Consider the following 17,341-nt stretch of genomic DNA (forward strand, 5'->3'; position numbering starts at 1 on the left):
AGTTGTGCTTTGCTGTTGTCATGCCATGACTCACAACAACTCAAAGCATCAGTCAAATTTTAAAATTTAAATGTAACATCCACCCTTTACGATGAAAAACTGGAAGAGTACTTCTTATCTTTTTTTGTACTGGTTATGTGCTGTACAGACAAGCGGATTCAGATCATGGCTTATATATGCCAGACAGTATGTATCATTGTGCCCTGACATTTATGACAAACTGTGGGACTTTTGTTTGAGGAAAAACCTCAGATCTTCGGTGGGAAAATGTTTTCAAAAGTTAGATGAAATAAATTTACTCAGTGCAGTTTAATCTGTTATCTATCAAATGTCAAAACTAGAATCACTAAGTTACTCCATCTCAAATTCAACAGTCTTGCATTTGCCTGAACATACACATTACTCAGCTGAACATATTCAAGTTTCCAGTACCTCAAAGAGAACTAAAATAATTACATGACATCTGCCATCTGACTATGAAAAATAAAACAACACAAGTGACAAGCGTAAAACGCTGACATTTAAAATATGAAACATAAGTAATAGAACTGACACATAATGTACGTAAATAACACCTTTCAGGTACAATACCCTTCAATTTCCTTTAAAAATAGCCTCTGACAGCAAGTGATTGAAGTCTAAGTGAAGCTGAGTGCTCTGCTACACCTTGTGTTAAACTGTGTTTATGTTAACATACTGCATTTGCACAGAAATATTAATGGATGGGAGCCAAACATCTGCTTTATAAAGTAACCAATTTCTGCAGAGCTATTTAAATATAACAGCATATGTATGTTGAACACAGTTTTACATTTCTTTTTTCACATTCTTTTAAGAAGCTGTGTTTGCTATATTACTTTTGAGCATTCACATGGAAATGATTCAATTTCGATCAATATAGCTATAAAGCCCCTATTTGTTTTAAAATGAATTGTGTTGTATTACATATATATGTTAATATTCTTTTGTTGTTGTTGTTGTCGTTTAAAGCTAATTTGCATTTGTAGCCCAAACTTATCGAAACAGCTCAACACAAACAGGATAAATAAAATAAATATGTAAGCATTAGAAAAAACAACTGTATTACTAAGGATATGTGAGAAACATAGATACAAAGCTTTTTGTAGTTGAGTCATCATAGTTCATGTGCTGTTGTGATAATGAAGCAGATACTTCTGGGAAAGAGAATGGGAATTATGTGCATTTCTTTTTTAACAAGGTTTGTTTTTAAACAGAATTAAATACAATAAGTTCTACAATTCAATGCAGACACCAAGGTATCCAACAGGCAATATGGAAAGAGTATTATGGAAGAGTATTGGAAAAATTAATAATTTAGTATTCATCTTGGACAACTGTCTTAAAACCACACAACCACACTTTGCTAATTGCAAGGAAATATTCCCAAAGGAGAAGGAATTCCTTGGATCTGTGTGAAAAGAAATCACAGCGCCCTCTTCCTGTTAAGTGCGGCACAGCATCCCAGCAGTGCAGACCACCAGCAATTCTCCACTCGCTGTGTAATTCATTCATTGTTGATGGGTTTGTTTGTTTTTTCCAGATAAGTCAAAGAGCAGATTCTTAATAGTTATTGTGTAATTTGCAGTTTTTGTATAATTTGTATCCATTATCATTCTGTTGTGATGAACAAAAAGCTTTTTGATGGCACAGCTTCCAAGTTCATCTGCTGAAGTTGTCTCCCTACATTTATAAAGAAATAACTGCATATGAATGGAGGATTTGTTGCCATCATTTATGATCTGCTAATTTTCATGTCTTGTGAAAAAAAAAAAAAATTAAAAAAACATTGTGCTTATGCTCAGGGGATCAAAAACAAACAGTTGCATTACATCCAAAGCCATGCATCTGTCAACAAGTAAGCATGCAGTTCACTTTGAATAGTAATAATTTGGTCCTCTTGTCTATAAAATGTCAGACATAAGAGAAAAAGGTTGATTTCAGATATTGGGTTTGAGAAATACAGAACCAAGAAAGGCCAGTATTGTATCATCTTAGGTTTACTCAATGCTAAAATCTTGCTCTCACACATCATTTGTGCTGTAATGCGTGAGATGTTATGGAAAATCACACTGTTTACATCTAGATGGCTACCAGCAGGGGGCCGGAGTCCATGGTTTTCTTAAGAACAACACTAATGTATTTCTCTTTTTTTTTGGGAAAAAAAAATGACAGTTTCAGACGACTAATAACTCAACTTCTTATAATTTTATCTTTTTTTGTATTGCATGTGTGATTCACTCGTGTGTTGTTTTGACTCAAAGTCTGTTAGTGAAATCTGTGGATCTGTGATTAAAAAACCACGAGAGGACTCTGAACTGACAGATAACAAAAGGAGGGTTTATCTAGCTGACCTGTGGAAGAATTCTGCTTCCCTTTGACCCTGATCACCGGACACTTAGCTTAAGTTTGAGTGGGCCAAAGGAGGAATGCTGGAGACACTGGTGAGATGTGAGGTCAAGTGGGGAGCAGAGGAAAAGCATGTGACGAAACAGGTCATGTAATAAAGTAACTATTGTAACACTGAGATAAACTGAGGAGAAGCAGAGAGGCAAAAAGAACAAAAAGCATGTTGTCATTCATTTAATGGAGAGAAATAGGACAGAGCCAAAGTTTAGAAGGATACTAAAACAGACAAAAAGCCAGTCAGTAATGATGTGTGATAATAGAAAAGGCTAAGAGGAAATTTATCCAATTCCACTAAAACAGGGAAATATTTATGAAGGGTCGGGTAGAATTGATAAAAAAAAAAATTCATTATTTAAGTAAAATATTACATGGTTTCATAAACATTGGCTCGTCATCCTCAAAACATCAAGCCTGTTTCAACTTGAATTTAAGATATTTAGAGTTTAACAAGTATGAAATAGAATGCAGTATTGCTGTCAATTTTGTTAATTTATCATACATTCATATTGATTTCTTTGTTTTGAAAGATGATAACTTGGGAGGGCTTTAAATTCTTTATTTTGTATCCCAATAGATGATAAATATATAATAAAAAAACTCAGTTCAAAACATGTGAGTATGTGTTAAAATGTGCAGTCTTGCGGTGAGTGAGCCACCATGTGCTTCAAGAAAAGCTAGACTTCAGACTTCAGCTACGCTCACCACCCTGGCTCTGGGTTGCTAGCCGTGCCGTATTTGTAAGTCTGATTAAGCATTGTATCAACCATTGTCTCTAAAGTACTGTAATTGAAATCACTGCAAATGATCCCTCTGGCTTTCAGTCTTTCCTGCACAATTAGCCCACAAATGCACAGCCCCAGAGTACTAAATCTCATCAAAAGGTTTCTGGTGGGCTTTTTTTTGGAGGTGTGTGCATGACAACATTTTGAAAGTGCACAAAAAGAGTAATGGTTTATTGTTTTCATGGCAGTGCTTGCTGCAGGAATGTGAAGCTCTGTGGAAATAAGTATTATTCAAAGGCAGTGTAGATGAAGGGCCTCGTGTGTGAGTGGTAGGTGGATGAAAATCTGCAATCTGATGAGGACCCTCACTGAGAAGCCGCTTCCACTCAGCTTCACCTAATGGGACTGAAGAGGATGATGGGTAACCAGGGCAGAGGGGCTGTGAAGATGAGCAGATGATGTATTTTTGACCGTCATTTTGTCTCATGGTGCAGCAATTCATGCAACACATGGGAGAGGCTAAGTGACAGTGAAACATTGTTAAATGGTGGTTTGTAAGGAATTCAGGGTTAAAATGTTGCTTTTTAAAAATTCTCTCGAAAAAAGTTAGACATCCCAAAAGAGAAATGTTACACTGATCATTTTACATAATTACCATGGAGAGTACCACCGCCTCTGTGGTAAGAAGATTCAGTAACCTTGAAACAAAAGCTACTATGTAAACGTGAATATACTTTTTGTGCAAAGGAGGAGTGGCAGTCTAAATTGTGGTTGAAGTGAATCAGGTGCATTGAGAAGTTGCACAGTCAAAAATGTAAGCCTAAGTGCAGTTTTAAAAGTCTTTGCCGTTTCTCAAAGGTAAATCAGCTTTTAATAACTTACTACATGTAGGGTTCATCTGGTGGTAAATATTGTTATGCAATAGGAGCATGTGTGAATAAGATCCAGTGCACTGGTTGACTCCAGCTGTCCATGCCAAAGATCAGAGAGCAGAAAAAATATAAGAGCTCTCACTCTGTTGCTCGCCTGCAAGAATAACAACCCGCTGACTAAACTGGAAATACTAATAAAAATACCCTCCTCCAAGATTTTTTTTTTCAGTTTGTGTATTTCAGTTTTTATTGAGTACAAAAATGCAGTTTAGCAATGTTTATCTTTACATAAAGAAGAAAGAAAAGAGGGAAAGAAAAAAAAAAAAAACTCAGCCAAACAAAAGACATGCACACATATGCTCAAGTTAGTCAAAAACAAGAAGTTTCAATGTTCAGTAAAACTCTCAGTACAGAAAGGATGAAGTAAGTTCAAAAAATATCTATTTAAAAGCAAATAAATAGATGAATGAAATTATAGCAGTAAGTTAATACATGAAGCTTGGGTTTGACAATATAGTTATCTACAGATTAAAATAATGAAAAGCATATGTACATGGATGTTAGTTCCTGGGTAGTTGTTTTTTAATATATATATATTTTTTGATGGGATAGAGGTCAGGTAATTGGCAATCTTGTTTGCAGCAAAGAAAGGGGCAGTAAGCACAGTTTGGCAAAAACACCACAAACTGATGGACAAAACAGTCACTTAAGACACAGTTATGCCTGTTAAATGAAGTGACATGATATTATCTTTGCTGGTGTTGAATTGGAGCATATTTAATTACTTTTTCCCAGAAAAGTAAAGTGTGCAAGAGAAAGGGGCCTTACTTAGATTTTTAGAAGTTAAGTCACCAGCACCTGAGAATTCAGTGAACATTTGGACAAGTGTTTTCCAGACACTTGTCCAAATGCTCACTGAATTAAAAATGTAGTAGTTTCTTTTTTTTAACCTCTGCTCTGGTCAAAGACAAAACCTATCACTTAATCAAAATTGACCACTAAACATTTAGGGACTGATACATTAGTTCCACAGATATTTAGCGCTGAGTAAGACATCTAATTTATAGAGGATCTCTGGCGCTGCTGTCTCCATTCGTACTCTGGGAATGTGTGTGTGCATTTGACCCGTAGTGAAACTCCCGCAGTGTCAGCACTTCTGAGACCGATATAAACCGCCGCCTCCTGCCTTTCACCCTCTTCTGTGTGGAGACAGAGCCTGCCAAACCGATTACCAGAACCAAACAACAACCACTGCCTTCCCCCACATCAGAGCAAAATGACCTCCACTGCTCAGCCCATTTTCTCCAAGGGAGAGGACTGCAAGGCCTCCTGGCATGATGCTAACGCCGGCTACAATGAGACCGACACTCACCTGGAGATCATGGGCAAACCCGTGATGGAACGCTGGGAGACCCCGTACATGCACTCCTTGTCAACCGTTGCAGCCTCAAAAGGTAAAAGTGGCCGTTTGATTTATTGGATATTAATGGAGTCCATTATCGGACACTCCATTGACTTGACAATATGCGTCCGATAATGGACTCCCAAAAGGAGCCATGGTACGAGAGTCTAGAATAAGGAGACAATGTTTTTTAAAGTTTCGGGAAAAGTTATATTGTCACCATGATTTTTATTTTCAAATATAACTTGGAAACATGGAAATAATGGATGATAAAAAATATATTTTGGGATATTATTGTACCCATGCACCTGTCATGTTCATCTTTTGAAGTATAGAGTTGGGTAGCCCGGCATTATCTCAAAAGGGCAGGTGGCATTACAGGCGCATGGGTAATTGGCAGTTTTGATGAAGCTGAAATAAAATTTCTAGCAAAGACAATTGCTCAATGAATTATAAACAAAAAACTGCAGCTTTTAATGGAAGATTTATTATAATATTCATAATATCCAGGAGTGTTTGCTATGTAAATAAATTTATGCTAAATTAATTTTGTTAGTGATATTTACACATATCTCAGTCTTTTCCTTCTGTCCTTTGGTACACCAACTGAAAGCACGCGTGTAAGTGTGTGAGCAGCATGGTGCTCAGTGCTCTGTGAATACTACAGCAGCTGTTACTCTACTCATGGGAACTGACCAAGAAGACTGCAGGGGGAAACAGCTCATCTGCTCTTAGCTTTGTGTGAAAATAGACTGATCCGCACACCCTCGCAGACATGTGGGAAGGGACTAACGTGCACTAAAACCATCCACAAAACCCTGTATTAATGCATGTGTATTTTGCACTCTGATGAAGCATGTAACGGTGCTTGGACAGTACAATGCATACTGCATGAATTAAAATGCAGTTTTTCCAAAGGATGGTATGGTGGTTTTCGAGTGTTTCTGTGGGCTTCTTCTGCCTTATCTGAGCTGGTTGTAACAGCATGCAAATTTTCAGAGGGCCTTTAGTGTATTCATAACAAAATTAAATTAAAGTTGCTCTAAGTAGCTGGTGCGAGCTCCAGTAAATCATTATAAAGAGGTCAGTTAATAACAAATAACCTTTACCCCTCATCTATTTTTATGCCTCTCTGAAGGGAAATGAAACCCTTTGGCCTTTCTAACCAGCAAGACATAACCAACAAGCCCCTGATCTACACCCAGCAGAGACAAGCATTGAGAAGTTAAGCTTTTAACAACAAATTACATAAGAAGGGGCTATGATCTTGCTAATCCCTCAGAGCAATAATGATTTACAATTTAGTTTAGCTGATGATTTTGCTTCAAAGTGTAAACTCAATGACTTTTTTTCGTATTTCTTGTTGTTGAACACTGCAAAGGAGCAAATGAGCCAGGCAAAAATCTGGAAAAGCTTTAGGTAATATTAATATTCACTAATGGTGTTGCCTTGTGTGTTGTATGACAGGTGGTCGGGTTCTGGAGATTGGTTTCGGCATGGCCATTGCGGCCACCAAAATCGAGTCTTTCCCCATCGAGGAGCACTGGATCATCGAGTGCAATGACGGAGTCTTTGCCAGACTCGAGAACTGGGCCAAATCTCAGCCACATAAGGTTAGTCAGGGGGTACAGTCTACCTTTATCAACATATTTTTTGTAGCAGGGACGTAACTGTTTGCATTTGCATCTCTGTGCTGCTGCAGGTTGTCCCTCTGAAGGGCCTTTGGGAAGATGTCGTCCCAACACTGCCAGACAACCACTTTGATGGTAAGAAATCAAACCAGATGTAGGAGGATGTTTCACACAGGAGTGTGTCAGATTTAATACTTCTGTTAATTCTGAAGTAAATTGAAGCAGGCGGTTTGGACAAATCAAACAAAAAAATTGTGCAGCCTCTCTAGAAACACCTGAAAACTGTCAAACTACATCCTCTGCTTCTGTTTCATCTACATTTAATGAGTAGCTTGTCTATAACCACAGAAGTGCACCAAGTTATGTATTGCTGAAAATGAGAATGCCTCTTCCATTCAAGGTCTAATGTTTAAGTAACAGAGTGAATGTTTTGCACCCCAAGGTGATTTAAACGATAGTTGGACAAGATGAAAACAGTGCACTAAAATAAACAAATTTCCTTTTCCATTTCAGGTATCCTGTATGACACATACCCTCTGTCAGAGGATAAATGGCACACTCACCAATTTGACTTCATTAAGGTAGGAAGTTAAACTATAACTCAACCCTGCAGTCATACACCTCCGCTGTGAGGGGAGTTCCTGAGGAGATTAAAGTTCTGAAAGAGGATTATTAAATACTTGAAATTGTTGGTACCATTGATGACCTGTTAGTGTCAAGATATTGCCATAGATCATACAAAGCTTAGATTTAGTGCACGTACTGTGGCCCGTCTCTCTGCCTCAGGTCATTTTTTGACAGAGCCAAACGACTGATTGATTTAGTCTCCCTGCAGGGTCACGCTCACAGGCTGCTGAAGACCGGAGGCGTCCTCACCTACTGCAACCTGACCTCCTGGGGCGAGCTGCTCAAGACAAAGTACGACAACATTGAGAAGATGTTTGAGGTTGGTCACCTTCACTGCCTCACTTTTGAAATATCATAAATGCAGCTGTTATGCTCCTGGTTTACTTCTCAGTCAAGCTTTTTTAGCTTTGTGTTTTTGAAATAGTCTTTTTTTCAACCACTTTAACATTATATAAAAAACATTCTAAGAACTTAATGTCTCGACCCCCCTCCCCAGATTAATAATCTACAGGAGCACGTAGACTCAAGTTTTCCGTATTTTATCTGTACTGCTCAACTCTGATGCTGAGCATCAGGGTTGAATAAGTTCATCTACTTCAAGGTTACTGATAAATGTGATCAGGCTGAGCCGCCTCACCGTGACCTCCCCTTCTACCTGTTAATGATTTTCAGGAGACCCAGGTGCCTCATCTGCTTGAATCCGGCTTTAAGAAGGAGAAGATTAGCACCACCACCATGGACATTGCACCACCCAGTGAATGCAAATACTATTCCTTCAACAAGATGATCACTCCCACCATTACCAAGGCGTAGAGTTTAAAACAGCAGCCTTTTTTTCTTTTTTACCCTAAAGTGCCTTAACCATCTGATCTCCTCATTCTGCCTCATTGTATGCCACTTTCAATAAATAACCGTCCAATCTCTCTTTACATGGTGCTGGAGTTTATTATACCTACAGTTTTATTACTACATAGCATCAGGTTTGAACATTGTACTATTTATGGAGTAAATTTGTTATCTGAGTTGAAGTGAATTTGTGTTGCTGCTCCTTCCCAGCAGATTTTGCTGCCTCAGTGTTATTTTATGCAGTTTATTCTTCACAGCAGCAAATATGTGAGAAAGCAGCAGACTAAAACAACATGATGCCAAGAAAGCTGCACTTCCACCCCACGAAGCCTGTAGTCTAGTTTTAGACTTGCAGTATGTTATGTTTTAGTATCATGCATGTCACGAGAGGATTTCTACAAATGTGGTTTGAAGTGAGTGCATGATTCTTTAAAGAGAAACCTATCTGATTTGGTCTCTTCTCCATGAACCATTAATCTTAAATTTTACATGTTTAGTCTTGCTGTGTATAGTAACGTTTAGGAATGGTCCAGGATGAGTAAAGAGAGCAGTATTAAGTGAGATGAATTTATGGCGGTAGATAACGGTGCATGTTATCAGAACACATGGGGATAAGTCACCACCTGGCCTGGAGACATTAATCATTAGAAGGATAGATGATGCAACAGCAGCTGCAGTCAAGTGGGGGAACTACAGCAGCTGGTGGAGCTCAGACCTGAATCAGGAGCACATGACTCATATAAAGACTACCTACAGAAAAAGAAGAAGAGGCAGAACAGAGAGGAAGATGAGAAAACAAGATGAGAAAAAAGAACAGTGGATCATGGTGTGTGTGTTCATTTTTCAAGCATTTCAACATTATTGTTGCTAGGAAAAATGAATCTTAACTCATAAACTTGGAGCCACGTGCCAAGACATCCCGGTATAACGCAGAGCAGGATTACACACCATAATACTTCGGCTACCTTTGTATTCTATATATAAAGTTCTCTGTCACAACAAGGAGGATGAAGCATCTTGTCTTACTTACAGCTTGGATGTTTTGGCATTAAAACTTGATTTACAGGTTTTTAGAAACAATAATAGTGTAAAAAAAATAATTTGATGTTTTTAACAAAACAGCAAACTTAGGTCAAATGTAATTATGCAAAGTTTTGGATGCCCTCTGCCATGGTTCAGGTTTCTCTGCCATGTATTATTCCAGAAACCAATGCTTACACAGGTTACAAGCAAGAAATTTTGTTTCTAAAGAAAGTCCAGATGCAGCATGATGGGTGAATTTCAAGGAGTGTTTGGTTAACATAACTTTTTTGTACTCTGTTCCTTTGTGTTAAAGACTCCAAACTTGTGCGCATAGATCATAAACATGCAGGTTTAAAGACTAATGCATCAGTTACCCTTCAACAGGAGCATGGTGTATGTTTAGATGACTGTGACAGGGTTTAACTGCACAGCCATCATGCTCACCAGCCAACAACAAATTATAAAATAAGACAGCATGGCATGTTTTAAAAAAGGCCCTTCAAAACAACAGAGAAGTGTAGTGATGAGTGTTTATTCACACTGTTTATGCAGAGAAGCAGCTCTGCTCACTCTTTATACACAGTCATAGTGGCTGGTTTACAGTTGTGCTTGAATATGCAAAACACTGAAGCTGTGACATTAACCTTTTACTTAAATGTTTTAGCACATCATGACTTCTTGGTTTAATAACACATGATGTCTCCTAATAACCTGCTGCAGAGTGAAGCAGAGATCTGAAGGTCAGAGTTTGATATCACTGGAGCCCCCTAGTGGTTTAAACTGGCTGAAGCAGTTTGTGTAGAAAGAAAAACATCAGTAAAATCTTTTTATGAGCCCAGTTTATTCAAAATAACTTTTAAGATCATACAGGATGACACTCTCCTTTAGCTGACACAGAGAACTGAGTTTCATAAGAATAATCTGAATATGGTAACTTGAATAGTTTTTCTGTTTCTTGTTACAGAAAGTCTCCAGACATTTTAAACCGAACTATTAAAGCAGGAAAAATTGAACAGAGTGATGGCTAAGTGTGGATGACAATAAGCAGCATTGCACTGTGCACAAATTACAACAGTGATTTTATTGAAATTGTTTCTGAAGCTCTACACTGAAGAGGAGCAGTGCTCCAAATGAAACCCAAAATACAAGATTTACATATCAGATACACACACATATATAACACATTACTTCCGATACCAGATCCTAATCTTCTTCTCGCGCTTGATCTTCCTCTGCAGCTGTAGAGTTCCATACAGGAGAGCCTCTGCAGTAGGGGGACATCCTGAGGACAGGAGGAGGAATGTTAGAAAGACTGGATTTTAATTTCAGAGTGACAGCACAGCAGACATCTTAAAGACATGGCTAAATAATGACTGTTCTGTACAGTAACCAGCATGAAGGAGGCTGTTTGTCTGAAAATAAAAAAGACAATTGTGAAGAAATCATATTTTTGTTACAGTAAGAGTTCACAACACTAAAAGTAGATGAACACCTCAACATAAATCTACACATGTGACTGTTGAACATAAAAATCACAGTGGTTTTGAGTGTGAAGACTTTTTAAAGCCACTTTTTGAGTGTTTTTACCATTTTTAGTCACTACGTACACTGTGAGGTGAGCAACCACAGAGGAGGTTTAGCCTTGTTTATAGTATTTCATTCAGCCCTGAAGTTGCTGGATCTAGACTAGCTTTGTGTGCAAGAAAAATCAAGTATTTTCTGAGTTCAGGAGCTTTTTTCATAGTTCAGGACAGTTGTGGGAACCTGCAACTTTTTGCTGCGTTTGCACATCAAAGAGTCGGGATAATGATACAGTAGTACTTGGAAGGCCTTTGAGAAGAATATGTCCATTTCTATTTCACAGTTGGAGCTCTCCCACCACCAGAACAACCTTGAGCAGCATGATGTAAAGTGATTGGTTAATAAGTACACAATGATTGACCAAACACATGAGCTAAGTTGCACTTTTAACTGCAACCTTCATGGGTAAAAGCTTGCAACGGTAGCCTTGAAAAGGTGGACCAAAAATAAGATGACATAGACCAGCAGTGAAGTCTGAATTAAACAGTAGAGGCTCCATCTGTCCTCTCAAATATCCTACAAGATAAAACATGTAAAATTTGAGAATTCTGAACTCTGGTATTGTTTTTGTACATGCAGTGCTGCCATAATTTTCCAGCTAGCCCACACTGCATTGGTGTTGTTATGTTGGTGCAACTGCAGATGATTAAGGCCTTAGTTGTACGTGATACTAAGAGGGAGCGTTTAAGAGGACAGTTTCTCTAAAGGCATCTTCAAAAATACTCGTATCAACAACAAAAAGAAGTCTGACTAAAAATTTTGTTTGAATGAGTTGAAAGGAGGATTTCCTCCAGCATTATGTAGAGACTCATAATGTGTCTACATACTAAGCCACTTCTTAAGGAATAGCATTTTTAATGTAAGATGGAAGAATCATATTCCATATGGTGCTAAATCACCTGGTACATAAATATCCACTGGTACGATTCGGTCACAGCCTCTGACGACAGCGTAGGAGTAGTGGTAGTAGCCTCCCCCGTTGGCACAACTGGAAGAAAACAATCACAAAGGCACCTTTAATTATACAAGATAGTTACAGACAGTGACACTGCATCCACACGGCAAGAGCCAGACACATAATACCAAAAAAATATCCACTTGCAGAGCTGTGTATTCTGAAGAAAAAATACAATTCCCTCATAAATACTGATTTAAACATTTAAATAAGACACTACCAACAAATGGGATGAAAATGCTCGTGGCTACAGAGCAAAAGTTGAACAAAAGCAGAAGTTTACCAAATGAGAGCAACATCCAATGACACATGGTGGCTGTAGTCAGATCAGCTGGAGAGTAAATGGATTCAGAACAGACAACAGTGCTAGTAACCTAATTATATCTCAAGCAGTTGACTCACCTTCCCATAGAAATGACGTATCTGGGCTCAGGCATCTGGTCGTACACCTGTTTGAGAAAAGATGAAGTTCAGTCACACATATATAACGTCTGACAAAGAACTAATCTGTCCTCTCAGCTGGAGGGAGGCTTTGTGCCAGTCTACCAATCCACCGCCAGCCTGGTCGTAATCCCGCCTACGTTTGAACAGCTATACTGTTCTCAGTGCTCACATCCTGCACACAGATATGTCTGTGTGCAAGGACAATTGAAGCTAGTTCTCTACAAGCAATGCAGGATAAGAGAATTTCTGTAATTGTTCCTCCACTTCCCAAGAATCCGTCTCGACACATTTCCTTGGGTGTCAAATATCGAGAAGAGATGGTAACTGTTGCAGCATCCCACTCTTTCTGTCTCTCACCTTGCGCAGAGCTGGGGCCATCTTATTAGTCAGTGTTCCTGCCACAATCATGACATCGGCCTGTCGAGGACTTGCTCTGAACACGACTCCGAATCGGTCCATGTCGTAACGAGGGGCCGCCATGTGCATCATCTCAACAGCGCAGCACGCCAAACCAAAGGTCATTGGCCACAGAGAACTCTGAGAGGACACAGACATGGATAATTCAAAATTAACACAATGAAAACCAAAAAATCTAAATGGTCTGTTTATGGAGCCTGTTTTGGTTGCCACAGAAACGTTTCGAGGTTTAAAAATTGGTCTCTTATTTCCTATTTAATAGATGAGCTGTGTTTGCAGCTAAAGCCAAAGGAACTCAGCCAATCACACCCGGGCTTCGTACCACCTGCTAAATGACTTGTTTTGCCATTTCAACTCAACAAATGTGACTCCCAGACTTCTGCTTCTGCTGTCATTGTTCAGTGCTATTCAACTGAGCATGACTCACTTGTGTTTCTGCCTTTGTTTGAGTTGCCCTGTTTGCTTATGAGAAAAATAAACCTCAACAGCAAGCAACCTTTATAAGGAATACTTTTTCTATAACCCCTAGGGAACAAAATACAAGAGATGGCATTCCAACTACATTACATTTAAGACCAGCACTGAATGGCCTCAAAGCAATTCTTTAGACATATAACTAAATTTTATTATGTCTGAAAACTAAAACCAATGAGGTGTCTATTTAATAAGGCAAAAACTTTATCTACCTAAAGCATCAAAGTATTAACAGGGACAGAATCCTTTCATCTACTCACCCTTCGTGCCCAGTTCACCAAATCATCCAGCTTAGTGATAACATACTCTCCCTTGCTGCTGGCAACAGCAGCTGGTTTGGCTGCAGCCACTGCTGTGCTCTTCTCTCTGACTGGAACCACACTGCAACAGACAAATGAAAGCCAAATTTACCACGTGGAAAAAGTCACAGAATTTCTGTGTTGATATAAATGCAACACAAAATATCTTGGAAACTCACCTTGTTGTGGTGTTCTCATTTTTTGCAATGCTGTGCAGACTCTTCTGATGGAAAGCAAATGCTGAAATGGGCCTATAAAACAGACAGAAGGAAAAAAGCATAAACAATGAGTGGTCATAAGAAAAATCCATAAAGGTCACTCACTAAGAAATTACCCCTAGAGGATCAATAAAGTATTTCTGATTCTGAAACTGGTGGATCAAAGAGAAGGGAAAGTTTATCGGGAGTATAGTGCAAATACAACAACAACAACAACAACAACTAATTAAGTCAGTGAGTGTCACACATAGCTAGGTCAGACAGTCATCCTATAGTGAAAATGATATCCTTATGTATAAAATGTGATGACTATTTTGAAGATTGTTGTGTGTGATACACTGACTTGTTTTGAGCCTCCTAAATTTAGCAGAGCCTGAAAGGATTAACTTGACTTGTCTCTAAACAGAAGCTGAGGAATCCTGTTACCAAAAGTGAGACTGCACAGCCTGTCAATTCCTGCTTCATTTCAGTTATAGATATTTACAGAAATAGACATTTTACATACTTTTGGGTTGAATTTTGGTATACTTTATGAAGTTTACAATTTAAATCCTACTCAACTTTACATTTCCACTGCTGTCATTTTTTTCTGGAACATTTCACCTGCATTTCATTTCTTTTGGTAGAAACATACCCAAAAAATAGGAATTAAAATAATCTATCTGGGTAAAGTGAACCTCTAATGCTTAACCAACACCTCTGAGCTGGATTGAATTTGTTTCACAACAAGGAACAAGATTAGGGGTTCTTACCTTGTTGAAAAACTGCCAAACAGGGCCAGGCGAGGCGCTGCAACACATAGGCATTGAAGAAGTGAAGACATGTTGATATATAATTGTGCTATTGATCATTTTACTTTAATATTGCAGTAATTAAAGACCACTGAGTGACCTTGTAAAATGGGGATCCCAAGGTGTAACAGAAGTTTCACGCAAACAGTATACTTTTTGATGCAGATTATAACGTTAGCCTTACTAATAACAAACTAATGGTGCTGGTCTAAAGTAGTCACGCAATGAACATCCTGAAGTCATTCGATGCCCCACTTTGGGTAAGTATTTACGTTTTAGTAGGTCATATATTTTGGTAGCTATTATAGTATGATGTTCAATAAATTACCAAACTAAAGATGAGCCCCCGTAGATTAAGACCTGCCCTTAAAATAAACTCTACTGGATACAATTTTCTTACGCGCAAATGAGACTACCAAAACATGAGCTTAAGATATTAGGCTTAAATTAGATTTGTCAGTGTTTCTTATAGAGGGTGACATTTAACAGTAGCAGAGAAGCAAGCATAATATGATTCTATGAAAACGCTGAAAATGAAAGTACATTATGTATTTTGCGTATTTTAAAGTGATTTTGTCTCTGTACGTGTTAGCTGTTGTTAGCATGCTCCTGGATCCACAGCTGTAAATCACGTAAGAGTTACAGAGAGCTAACTTGTTAGCCTCTGTGCTAATGCAGGCAGAGCAAGGTCAGTGTGCGCATTCCTCCAAAAGTCAGCAAAATGTGTTCCTACACATTCATCCTCCTGGACTTGTCTATTTTACCTCCACGTAGAGCGAATACTTTACAAACCACAAGTAAGAAAACACCATGTGCTTAAAGAAAAGCGAATCATTTTAGCCAAAACATCACTTACCAGTTAACGCCGCCATCTTTGGGATTTCAGTTACGTCAGATTACTTCCTGTGGTATTATAAGCGCGAGCCCTAGAGGGCGCAGTTTTTGTCTCACATTGGCATTCTGTAATCATCAGGTAGCTGCATAACACACCTGGCTCTGGCCTTCAAGCCAAAAGGTAGGCTATTTTCCTCAACCCACTGTTACCAAAAAAAAAAAAACAAAAAAAAAAAAAACATAAAACACACTTCGGTTAGAGCAGGCCCGTGGTTCGCTGTAAAATATAGTAGTAGTAGTAGTAGTAGTAGTAGTAGTAATAATAATAATAATAATAATAATAATAATAATAATAATAATAACAATAATAATGATGATAATAATAATAATAATAATAATAATAATAATAATAATAATAATAATAATAATAATAATAATAATAATAATAACAATAATAATAATAATAATAATAATAATAATGATAATAATAATAATAATTTACAATCTGGTCCTCTTTCATTACATTTTGAGCACCTTACCCCTAATCTCTGATGCAAAACTTTTGTGGCTGTTTCATAAAATTAAAGGAAAAGACAAAATGCTATAAATATATGGTTGAAAAGAAGTACATTAATTCCCATTTCAAGCTAAATTCTAGTGATATTTTATACATGTTTTCCACATTTACATAAGGAATATTGGTGTTTTTACACAGGGATGAACTCTGTAATACACTTGAACCAATTTGTCAATTCCATGACAATGGGCTACACAGGACTATCAGTATTTAACTGAACTTGCAGAAATTTTATGACAGTCAAACATATAACTTATGGTTTTGTTACTTAATGCATTTCATTAACGGAAAGGGAATCTGAGGGGCCACTTTAGATACTGGTAAGGCCATCCAGTGGACACTAGGTATAATGTTTTATCCTCTTGAAAGGGCAACAAGAGAGCCTTTTTTTTATTATAATTTTTTTTTACATCATTTAGGCAGGGAATCCAGAGGTCCCTTTTCCATGATTTTCCACCAAAAGATAGGTACAAATGCTTTTTTTCCACAAGTTTTCCACAGAACAGTTACCACACTCTATGTTTTATTAAATTATGTCATTTTCAGGAGCATCCAAGGGGGCACTTTCTGTGTATTTTTTTCCCCAGATATTGGGTTTCCATCACTGCTGGTCAAGCAGAAACTTTTAATAGGTCACTGTTTCAAATTTCAGCATAGGCTTGTTGAATGTTTTTTTTGCTTTTGATTTTTTGAATATATTTTCATTGCGTTTTTGAGAATATGTTTTCATTAAAATCAGAGGCACAAAAGTCAAAGTTGGGCCAGGAGGGGACACTTAGGGTAATGTTTATTTTGACATAAAAATTACGAAACTCTCTGTTTTTGCAACTTAGATTGTTAAATTGTATCAATGAAAAGGATAATAAAGTATAGGTTTTATGGAAACGTGAGTTTGTTGTATAATTTCAAAAAACTAAGACAGTTTTCATTTTTCAAGCATCATTAGAGTATACAGCTTACACATTTCAGTCATAGATCTATGCTGTTTTTTTAATCAGTGACATGATGAATACCAAAAGTTAAATGTACTGCATTTAACTGAGGTAATTTGGATGAGTCTATCATCTACCCTTTGACTAAATTGTCAAAGGAAAACAAGTGCTGCCTGATTTAGCCCTGTGTTTCTGTTTCAGCCTCATTTTTCACCACAAATGAGTGAGCCACAAGCAGCAGTGGAAGTGAAGGACGTTCACAGGGTGGA

At 37.8% G+C, this 17,341-nt stretch overlaps 2 protein-coding genes across 2 annotated transcripts; one reads left to right on the top strand and one right to left on the bottom strand.

Moving 5' to 3' along the window:
• Positions 1-5,117: 5,117 nt before the first annotated feature.
• Positions 5,118-8,595, top strand: gamt (guanidinoacetate N-methyltransferase). Its single transcript, XM_074668511.1, has 6 exons — positions 5,118-5,475; positions 6,891-7,036; positions 7,126-7,189; positions 7,568-7,635; positions 7,890-8,000; positions 8,354-8,595. Exons 1-6 carry the CDS (start codon positions 5,298-5,300, stop codon positions 8,492-8,494), a joined length of 708 nt encoding a protein of 235 aa, XP_074524612.1. The 5' UTR covers positions 5,118-5,297; the 3' UTR covers positions 8,495-8,595.
• Positions 8,596-10,372: 1,777 nt separating this feature from the next.
• Positions 10,373-15,685, bottom strand: ndufs7 (NADH:ubiquinone oxidoreductase core subunit S7). Its single transcript, XM_074667440.1, has 8 exons — positions 15,586-15,685; positions 14,691-14,727; positions 13,900-13,971; positions 13,682-13,802; positions 12,888-13,067; positions 12,489-12,535; positions 12,031-12,119; positions 10,373-10,832 (listed from the first exon to the last, which is right to left on the bottom strand). The coding sequence occupies exons 1-8, from the start codon at positions 15,599-15,601 to the stop codon at positions 10,735-10,737; spliced, it is 660 nt and encodes a 219-aa protein (XP_074523541.1). The 5' UTR covers positions 15,602-15,685; the 3' UTR covers positions 10,373-10,734.
• Between the last annotated feature and the right edge of the window lie 1,656 nt (positions 15,686-17,341).

Source organism: Halichoeres trimaculatus, unplaced genomic scaffold (genome assembly GCF_033239565.1).
Source record: "Halichoeres trimaculatus isolate MK-OKI-2021-1 unplaced genomic scaffold, fHalTri1.1 fHalTri1_scaffold_4, whole genome shotgun sequence".
Lineage (NCBI taxonomy): Eukaryota > Metazoa > Chordata > Actinopteri > Labriformes > Labridae > Halichoeres > Halichoeres trimaculatus.